The sequence below is a fragment of the Salvelinus namaycush genome, chromosome 2, assembly GCF_016432855.1.
Source record: "Salvelinus namaycush isolate Seneca chromosome 2, SaNama_1.0, whole genome shotgun sequence".
NCBI classification, from domain to species: domain Eukaryota; kingdom Metazoa; phylum Chordata; class Actinopteri; order Salmoniformes; family Salmonidae; genus Salvelinus; species Salvelinus namaycush.
In genome coordinates, this window is record NC_052308.1 from 36,472,419 (window position 1) to 36,482,131 (window position 9,713).

At 42.5% G+C, this 9,713-nt stretch overlaps 1 protein-coding gene across 1 annotated transcript; it reads right to left on the reverse strand.

The window, feature by feature from the left end:
• Positions 1 to 324: 324 nt before the first annotated feature.
• zgc:109965 (uncharacterized protein LOC619266 homolog) lies at positions 325 to 8,969 on the reverse strand. The gene is made up of 15 exons (XM_038970326.1): positions 8,825 to 8,969; positions 8,386 to 8,576; positions 8,065 to 8,209; positions 7,752 to 7,849; positions 7,504 to 7,581; positions 7,304 to 7,407; positions 5,741 to 5,829; positions 5,259 to 5,398; positions 4,974 to 5,152; positions 4,724 to 4,811; positions 4,563 to 4,601; positions 1,400 to 1,569; positions 1,217 to 1,270; positions 886 to 964; positions 325 to 658 (listed from the first exon to the last, which is right to left on the reverse strand). The coding sequence occupies exons 1-15, from the start codon at positions 8,967 to 8,969 to the stop codon at positions 602 to 604; spliced, it is 1,656 nt and encodes a 551-aa protein (XP_038826254.1). The 3' UTR covers positions 325 to 601.
• Between the last annotated feature and the right edge of the window lie 744 nt (positions 8,970 to 9,713).

The window sequence follows — 9,713 nt, forward strand, 5'->3', positions numbered from 1 at the left end:
TCTCAACCACTGAGGTGTGATCACAAGTTTATCGAAAACTACAGAGGACATTCAAGGATATTCAACAACAGTGTCATAGAAAAATACATACACTAGGGGGTGCACAGTCCCATAGCATGACAAGGGCTTGAAGTTATGCAATGTGCAGTTCATTGCTCTTTAGAAAAACTCAAATAAGATACATTAAAGAATTAAAGATGGCTCCGGCTGAGAGTTTTTCCATATATGATAATCCAAATGTAGCTAGAAATGTTATTAATAGAAAAAGCTAAACTTTTGAAAATAAAACAAACAGTTCATGTTATTCAGAGGGTTTCTGTTTATTTAAAACAACCGTAAAAGTAATAAAATGCATTTCATACAAATTGGTGACATTTTTGTTGTTGTCACCATTAACATGGACTACAAATTATTTTTAAATAACCTTTTCAACAATGCCCCATGGGCTTGTTCAGTTGAGATGGTTTCAAACAGAAATGCAGTATATGGCCTACACAATTCCCTATTCATTGTCAGTGTCAGCTCTTGCACAAAAGTATTTTCCATTGGACCTAAAAAACCCAACTCTGACTTCCAGGTCTTCAAAGCATTGGTCACAACCTTACTTCTGTTTGGACTTCACAGCTGCTTTCAGTTTGGTGTAGAGATATCCACAATTCTTAAAATTGAAGAAGGAAAGTGGATAAATGAGCACATGGTCAGTGTTTCTTGAGCAACAATTTCAGACCCTGGCACTAATGCATAATTAATATTGCATAATCTCACAATAAAATAATATGCTTAATATCCCCGTTGGGGAAATTCACTTTTTTGGATCCAGTGACAGGGTTTGTTGGCAAATGGGCAGTCTATGTATACCAAGGTGAACTGTGAATGTCTACCAACCTCGATGGCATAGTAGACTATCGCCAGGTAAGCAGCTATACAGCCCCCAAGGAAGAGGTCAAAGGCTGCTGGCTTAATCCTGGTGATAAAACATGTAGGGAACAAAATCCAGTTAACAATTACCAAACATAATGAAAACATGGAAACAAACCTCACAAACACAGACTATGAAATGCATTGTTTACTTAATTTGTGTACACTATTTCGTATAAAAAAAATATGAAAAATATAAGGTTAGTCTTTGGATTTGCAAGTGTGGGTGTTTGGATAGTGTTTTCCTCTTTGTACTAGCACCTAAAATGTGACTGTTTTACACATTTAGTCCTCATACCTATACATCATCATTGGTTGCTCCATTTGGTCAAAAAAGGTAAGTTCAGGATCCCTGAAAGAGAAACAAAATATTACCAATTCACTCTTATTAACAATCATAATTTCAAGGAATGAAAGGTAGGAAGACATGTTCTTTATGGCTGTGTGCATGCGCACGTGCGTGCGTCTGTCTGTCTTGTACCTCTTGTCTTGGCGGAAGGTGTGTCTGTGGACCTGGTGCAGATAGTACCTCAGCTCATGTTCCAGAGTGTTCACCAGTATGGCGTGTTTGGGATCCTTATCCAGCTGTGTTGCCCGTGGGATTGACGTCAGGAAGGACATCAGGCTAGACATGCGACTGTCCTGAAACTCCTATACCAGAGATTGAGATGGAGACTTGAGGATGCATACTGTATAAGTTTAGGTTAGAGGTACAGTGCCTTTAGAAAGTATTCATACCCCTTGACTTATTTCACATGTTGTTGTGTTACAGCCTGAATTCAAAATGGATGAAATGTATATATTTTTTCTCACCCATCTACACACAATACCCCATAATGACAAAGGGGAAAAATGTATTGACATTTCAATAAATATTTAATTTACATAAGTATTCACACCCTTTTGCTATGACACTCCAAATTGAGTGCAGGTTCAACCAATTTCCTGTTTCCATCGATCATCCTTGAGATGTCACTACAACCTCATTGGAGTCCACCTGTGGCCAATTCAATTGTTTGGACATGACTTAGAAAAAACACACCTGTCTATATAAGGTCCCACAACTGACAATGCATGTCAGAGCAGAAACTGTACCATGAAGTCCAAATAACTGGCTGTAGATCTCAGAGATAGAATTGTGATGAAGCATATACTGTGTGTATATATATATGAGGAAGGGTATAAAACTATTTCTAGCATGTTGAAAGCTTCCAAGAGCACAGTGGTTTCCATCATTGGGAAATTAAAAAAAATATAGAACTACCCAGACTCTGCCTAGAGCTGGCCGTCCGACCAAACTGAGCAAGAAGGACCTTAGTAAAAGGCACGTAAAAAACTGAGATCATAAGGCAAAAGATTCTGTGGTCTGATGAAACAAATGTTACTCTTTGACCTGAATGCAAAGCGCTATGTCTGGAGAAAACCAGGCACAGCTCATCACCAGGTCTAACATCCTCCCTACTGTGGTGGCAGGATCATGCTATGGGGATGCTTTTCAGCAGCAGGGACTGGGAGACCGGTAAGAAGAGGGAACAATGAATGGAGCCAAATACAGACAAATCCTTGATGAGAACCGTGCAAACGACCTTAGACTGGGGTAAATATTTACGTTCCAACAGGACAATGATCCCAAGCATACCTCCAAAGCAATGCTGGAATCCCATTAACAATCTGTGTAAAGAAAGACTTGAAGATTGCTGTTCACTACTGCTCCCCATCTAATTTAACAGAGTTTAAGAAAATCTGAGAGAAAAATGCCTGAATCCAGATGTGTAAAGCTGATACAGACATACCCAAGATGACTCAAAGCTGTAATCACTGCCAAAGGTACTTCTACAAAGTATTGACTCAGGGGTGTGAATTTTTATGTAAATAAGATATTTCCGTATTTCATTTTCAATAAATTTGGCAACAATTCAAAAAATACTATGGGGTATTGTGGGTAAATAGGTGAGAAAAAATATATTTCATCCATTTTGAATTCAGACTGTAACATAACAAAGTGTGGAAAAGTCAAGGGGTATGGATACTTTATGAAGGCACTCCAAGACGGAATTGTTTCACACAAAAAGTGGCAATCAAGTGTTTCCTTAAGAATGTTAGATTTGTATTTGTATTTATGGAACCCCATCAGCTGCTGCCGAGGCAGCAGCTACTCTTCCTGGGGTCCGGGAGAATTAAGGCAGTTATACAATTTTAAAAACATTACAATACATTCATTACATAATTCACAACACTCTAAGTGTGTGCCCTCAGGCCCATACTCCACTTCCACATATCTACAAAACTAAATCCATGTTTACGTGTGTGTATAGTGCGTATGTTATTGTGTGTGTATGCATGTGTATGTGCCTATGTTTGTTTTACTTCACAGATCCCACTGTCCATAAGGTGTATTTTTACCTGCTTTCTAAATCTGATTCTACTGCTTGCATCAGTTACCTGATGTGGAATAGAGTTCCATGTAGTCATGGCTCTATGTAGTACTGTGCGCCTCCCATAGTTTGTTCTGAACTTGGGGACTGTGAAGAGACCTCTGGTGGCACGTCTTGTGGGGTATGCATGGATATCCGAGCTGTGTGCTAGTAGCTTCAGCTTGTCAACACCTCTTATGAAAACAAGTAATGATGATGTCAATCTCTCTTCCACTTTGAGCGATGAGAGATTGACATGCACATCATTAATGTTAGCTCTCCGTGTACTTTTAAGGGCCAGCCATGCAATTTTCCCAAGTCCCTCTTTGTGGCACCTGACCACACTACTGAACAATAGTCTAGGTGCGACAAAACCAGGACCTGTAGGACCTGCCTTGTTGATAGTCTTGTTAAGAATGCAGAGCAGCGCTTTATTATGGACATCTTAGCTACTGTTGTATCAATATGTTTTGACCATGACAGTTTACAATCCAGGGAAACTCCAAGCAGTTTAGTCACCTCAACTTGCTAAATTTCCACATTATTCATTACGAGATGTAGTTGAGGTTTAGGGTTAAGTGAATGATTTGTTCCAAATGCAATGCTTTAAGTTTTGGAAATATTCAGGATTAACTTATTCCTTGCAAAACATTCCGAAACTAACTGCAGCTCTTTGTTAAGTGTTGCAGTCATTTCAGTCACTGTAGTAGCTGATGTGTAAAGTGTTGAGTCATCCGCATACATAGACACACTGGCCTTACACAAAGCCAGTATCATGTCGTTAGTAAAGAATGGAAACAGCAAGGGGCCTAAACAGCTACCCTGGGGAATTCCTGCTTCTACCTGGATTATGTTTGAGAGGCTTCCATTAAAGAACACCCTCTGTGTTCTGTTAGACAAGTAACTCTTTATCCACATTATAGCAGGGGGTGTAAAGCCATAACACATCAGTTTGTCCAGAAGCAGACTATGATCGATAATGTCAAAAGCTGCACTGAAGTCTAACAAGACAGCCCCCACAATCATTTTATTATCAGTTTCTCTCAGCCAATCACCAGTCATCAGATTAACGATTCCCCTTGCATTATGTTTGCACTGTGCATAGGACAGTCAACTTCTGATAAATCTGCTTGGAACTGATGCAACAGTGTACACTAAACTAGAGGACAGAATTGTTCCCTTCATGACTGTAGTTGCCTTTCTGGATTCTGGTAAAAAATTAAATCTTACCATTTCACCCTTGAAGACCTGTATGTCTTTTGGCGAACCCTATTGGAAAACAAATTGAGATGAGTTCATTTGTTTCCTCATTGATTAAAATAAAGTATTCTAGTGTGTGTGTGTGTGTGTGTGTGTGTGTGTGTGTATGTGCGTTAGTACATGTTTTATACCTTGTCAGAGAGATTATACATAAACCGAGCTAGCGATTCTGCAATAACGATGGCATTGCGCTTCATCTTCCTCAAGTCCACGTGCAACCTGTTGGGAGGGTAACAGCCTCAATATGGACCTTTTCCAGACTCTGTAATAATAGCAATATGTCTAAGAGTCTAGATGCTAGACTGGGAAAATCTTGTGGAATATGCATTTAATATACTGTTGTCATTCCACCCTAAAATAAAACAGAGTAGTGCCACTCACACAGTGTCCAGGATGGAGCCTCTGAGTTCAGCTTTGGGGTCCTCCAGGTGAGACAGCGTGAAGCCTGGTATCCTGCGCATGGCATAGCGCTCGTGCTCCCAGGAAACAGTGGACTCCCCCAGGTTGATCTTCTTGTGGACCATCCCAAACCTCACCAAAGGGAACCGGGAAGAAACTACCTACATGGAAGGTGGTGGGATGCATGTACGTTTAGTTCATACAAGTGACAATGGGCCATCAAGCGCCTCCACACTTCCTACAGTATCTGCTGGTGGAAGGAGTTACCTGCTCCAGATGTTGTACGAAGGCATGCTGAGGGGTGCCAGGTTTGGGGGGGCGGGACACGTGCAGGAACATGTTGTCCCCATTGGCCAGCGTGTCCAGACACAGAACAAACGCCACATTGTCATGGAGAAGGCTGGTCTCTGGAGGGAAACAGACCACAAAGATAGAATCAACTTGAGAGAGACATAAGGCACGGCTACAATCAACCAGACTGCAGGGCTGTTGTAGCAGTGCCCTCCCAGCCATGGTTCACCCACTAAGCAGCAGATGAAAACACAAGTATGTGGCATAGTAGGTATGAAAACATGTGTTAGGGGGCCTACCTCCCTACTGTAGAAGCTGGGTGTACATGCAGTGGGTAAAGTTTTTAGGGTGTAGATGCTTTATGTTTCTGACTTGAGATGGTTGGTCTTGGTCTAGTCTTCGATAGTTCTGGTCTCGACTCCATAACTGAAAGACGATCAAGTGAAACAACCACTCACCGGCATGATCCATATTCTCCTCAATAAACCTTTTGGTACCCAGGAAGTTATACTTCCCACCGCCAGTCAGGGAGAAAAGAAGATGGTATCTAGAACACAAGTGTCATTTCAAATGCCCAAACATTCCCTTAAAACCTGATTGGATAAGGTACTAAGGCCTATCACTCAAAGTGTATGATATTTGAAATGTAATAGAAATGTAATATACAGTGCATTTGGAAGGTATTCAGACCCTTTGACTTTTGCACTTTGTTACGTTACAGCCTTATTCTAAATGAGATTTTTAAAAATTATAAAAAACTTCATAAATCTACCCACAATACCCCATAACGAAAAAGCAAAAACAGGTTTTTATACATTTTTGTAAAAGTATAAAAAATGTAAACATTTACATAAGTATTCAGACCCTTCACTCGGTACTTTGTTGAAGGACCTTTGGCAGTGATTACAGCCTCGATTCTTCTTGGGTATAATGCTACAAGCTTGGCACACCTGTTTTGGGGGAGTTTCTCTCATTCTTCTCTGCAGATCCTCTCAAGCTCTGTCAGGTTGGCTGGGGAGCGTTGCTGCACAGCTATTTTTACGTCTCTCCAGAGATGTTCGATCAGGTTCATGTCCGGGCTCTGGCTGGGCCACTGAAGGACATTCAGAGACTTGTTTTCCAAAAGACACTCCTGTATTGTCTTGGATGTGTGCTTACGGTCGTTGTCCTGTTGAAAGGTGAACCTTCGTCCCAGTTTGAGGTCCTGAGCAGGTTTTCATCAAGGATCCCTCTGTACTTTTCTCCGTTCATCTTTCCCTCAATCCTGATTAGTCTCCCAGTCCCTGCCGCTGAAAAACTTCGCCACAACATGATGCTGCCACCACCATGCTTCACCGTAAGGGATGGTGCCAGGTTTCCTCCAGACATGACGCTTGACATTCAGGCCAAAGAGTTAAATCTTGGTTTCATAAGACCAGAGAATCTTGTTTCTCATGGTCTGAGAGTACTTTAGGTGCCTTTTGGCAAACTCCAAGCCGTCTGTCATGTGCCTTTTAGTGAGGAGTGGCTTCCGTCTGGCCACTCTACCATAAATTGGTGGAGTGCAGCAAAGATGGTTGTCTTTTGGGAAGGTTCTCCTATCTCCACAGAGGAACTCTGGAGCCATGTCAGAGTGACCATCAGGTTCTTGGTCACCTCCCTGACCAAGGCCCTTCTCCCCTGATTGCTCAATTTGGCTGGGCAGCCAGCTCTAGGAAGAGTCTTGTTGGTTCCAAACTTCTTCCATTTCAGAATGATGGAGGCCACTGTGTTCTTGGGGAACTTCAACACTGCAGAAATGTTTTGGTACCCTTCCCCAGGTCTGTGCGCAACACAATCCTGTTTCAGAGCTCGTCAAGGGGTCTGTATACATTTTACGAATGCACTGTATATGTGATTAATTATTTTCATTTGATCTATGAATAGTGATAATATTTAATATACATGTATATAGTAATCATTTCTGCCACTTAGCGACTTAAAGTCATGCGTGCATACGTTTTACGTCTGTAAATAACTAAAAGATAGTGTGTTTAACTCACGGAGGCTGGCTGTGGGGGTTGCTATAAAGTTTCTGGAAAAGACGGACCAGCTCAAGCAAGATGGTGACTCCGCTACCGTTGGAGTCTGCTCCATATGACAGCCACTGTTTTACACACACACACCAATATTTTTGATTGAAACTCAGTATTTGTGAATACATTTATATTTCACTAGTATACGCAGCGTGCAGTTGACTTACTGGAGTAAGGCCGTAGGAGTCGTAGTGGGCCGTGATAACGATGGTGGACGCATCCTCTCCAGCACCAGGAAGTACACCCTGAAGGCACAGTGACCAATCACAATCTGTATACAAGTCTGACTTGGCTATTTTGGGACCAGTAGGCCTAATACAGTATTTCACATTCAATTATAATTCATTCCATGGTTCATATGCCATAAGAATTAACTGATGTCCTTGGTCATAGACAGGGTTGGAGAGAGACTCACCTCCAGAGTAATGATTGTACTGTCAGTGATGGGCTTGATGGGGTTGGTGTTGCTCACTAGAATCTGAAATACGGTGGCTGTGACCATGCTACGGAACACTGACAGAGTAAAATAAAGAAGTTCAAGTTGTGTTATGAAAGATGCGGAACCTATTACATTTATTATTATTAAAATCGAATTTCACATTGCGCTGTATCCCCCTCCTTTCTCTTCCCTCAGTCTACCTCCTTTCTTTCATCCCCTTCACTCATGCCCCTCTCCAACCTTCCTACTCTCCAGACCCTCTTCCTCCCATCCCGCCTTCTCCACTTACCTCGGACTAGTATAGAGGAGGTGCGAGAGGCTGCAGCGTGCTTGACCTCTTCGTACATATAAAGGAGCTGCTCGTCCTCCGGGGTCACATACACAGGCATGATGGTATCCTTTAACAACGCTTCGCTCTCACTCACCATGAAGGTCTGTATGGAAGCAAAGAGTTAACATTATATTGGATTAATGTGCCACATATCCAGAACTTGAAGGTGCCAGGTAGAGAAAACAGGCATTGTCATAAACCTGTAGATTGTTGTATACTCCCAAGTGATTGATATTACAATAGAATGTGCCGCCAACCCTGATAAAAGGTCTAAGATACCTGTATGATATCCTGGGGGACAGCGGACATGTTTTTGGGTAGCAGGAGGAGTACAGCGGCAGCGCTCTGCCTCAGAGCCTCCAGGTATCGCTCCACGGTGAAGTCCGGCAGCTTCATGATGACACAGCGTCGTGTTAACACTGGTTCGTCTGCTGAGCGGGCCTCCGCCTGCACTATGGCACCGCGACAACCTCCACAGGTCAACACAGAGGTCACATGAAAAAACACAGTTCCAAACTTCACTTTGTCTTTCCTGTCTCAATCACAGAAAATAAAAATACTAAATAATATAAACAGTACACAAATACCTTCTTGAGGAGTACAGCACATAAAAAAAGCTGCTCCACAGAGCTGCACTATATATTTTGAAATTATAAAATAACAGGTGTAAACTTTTCTCTGGTGCAGATACTTAGTATGTCTGGCCAAGGGACCCTACCATGTTTTTCCTGCTGAACGGCGTACTGCTGCATCCTATAGGCAGTGAACTCGTAGGAGGATACAGCAGGCAGCACGGAGGCATGCAGTAGCTGAACACACAGCATGAGCAGTGCAGCCGCTTGGGGCAAAATTCTCAGCAGCATGGCTCCACGTCCTGATGAGATCCGCTTACTGTCCTGACACAGAAATCTATGGAGGAAGGTTGGCTGTTAAAACAAGCATGATACATGTGCTTATTGAAAACACGATTGCTCATATAGTATTCCTCTTTTTAAGGAGATTCCTCAGATACGCCAATAGAAAACTCCCTTACTCCTCACCTTACCAACAGATATAGCACTATAGCCAAAGGATTTACGAAGTACCTGAGCAGCTTAGGAGAGACACATACCAATCTCTCCATGGCCTATGCCGAGTTAATTTGGGGCCCAAACTATCCAGGGAGAGACACTCAGAGCCTGGATGTCTTACTCACCTGTCTCCTAGGCTCTCTCCCTCTCGGTGGACAGACAGCGAGTTCTCTCCACACCTCCTCGCAACGTGGACATAGACTAGCCTCCTAAGGGAGAAGGCTCAAGACGCCTCGTTGGTAAGCCGCTAAACCCGTGTCCACCATCTGTCCCTGGGGATAAAGTCAGGCTAATCACCCCATCTTCCCTTCTCTCCCCTACCCTCATGGCCTGGCCCATAGTTACTGTCACAACCCCAATCACTAGTGGTAACTAACTGTACAAGCTCTTGGTCATTGGGCTATCGCCTACAATTTGCTCTATTGTAGGTTCTCAAACATTACAAAAAGAAACATCTGAGGACATTACTTTAAATATGTTTTCTATCCAGCACCTGACCGTTGGCTGTGCATATTTTTCCTTTTTCCAGACATCACA

Excerpts from the sequence above, each read along its gene's own strand:
- zgc:109965 (XM_038970326.1), bottom strand. The coding sequence starts at position 8,969 with ATGCTGCTGAGAATTTTGCCCCAAGCGGCTGCACTGCTCATGCTGTGT. Across the intron at positions 8,210-8,385 it reads TCCCCCAGGATATCATACAG|ACCTTCATGGTGAGTGAGAG; the intron begins GTATCTTAGACC and ends GCTTCCATACAG. Across the intron at positions 7,408-7,503 it reads ACTCCTACGGCCTTACTCCA|TGGCTGTCATATGGAGCAGA; the intron begins GTAAGTCAACTG and ends TGTGTAAAACAG.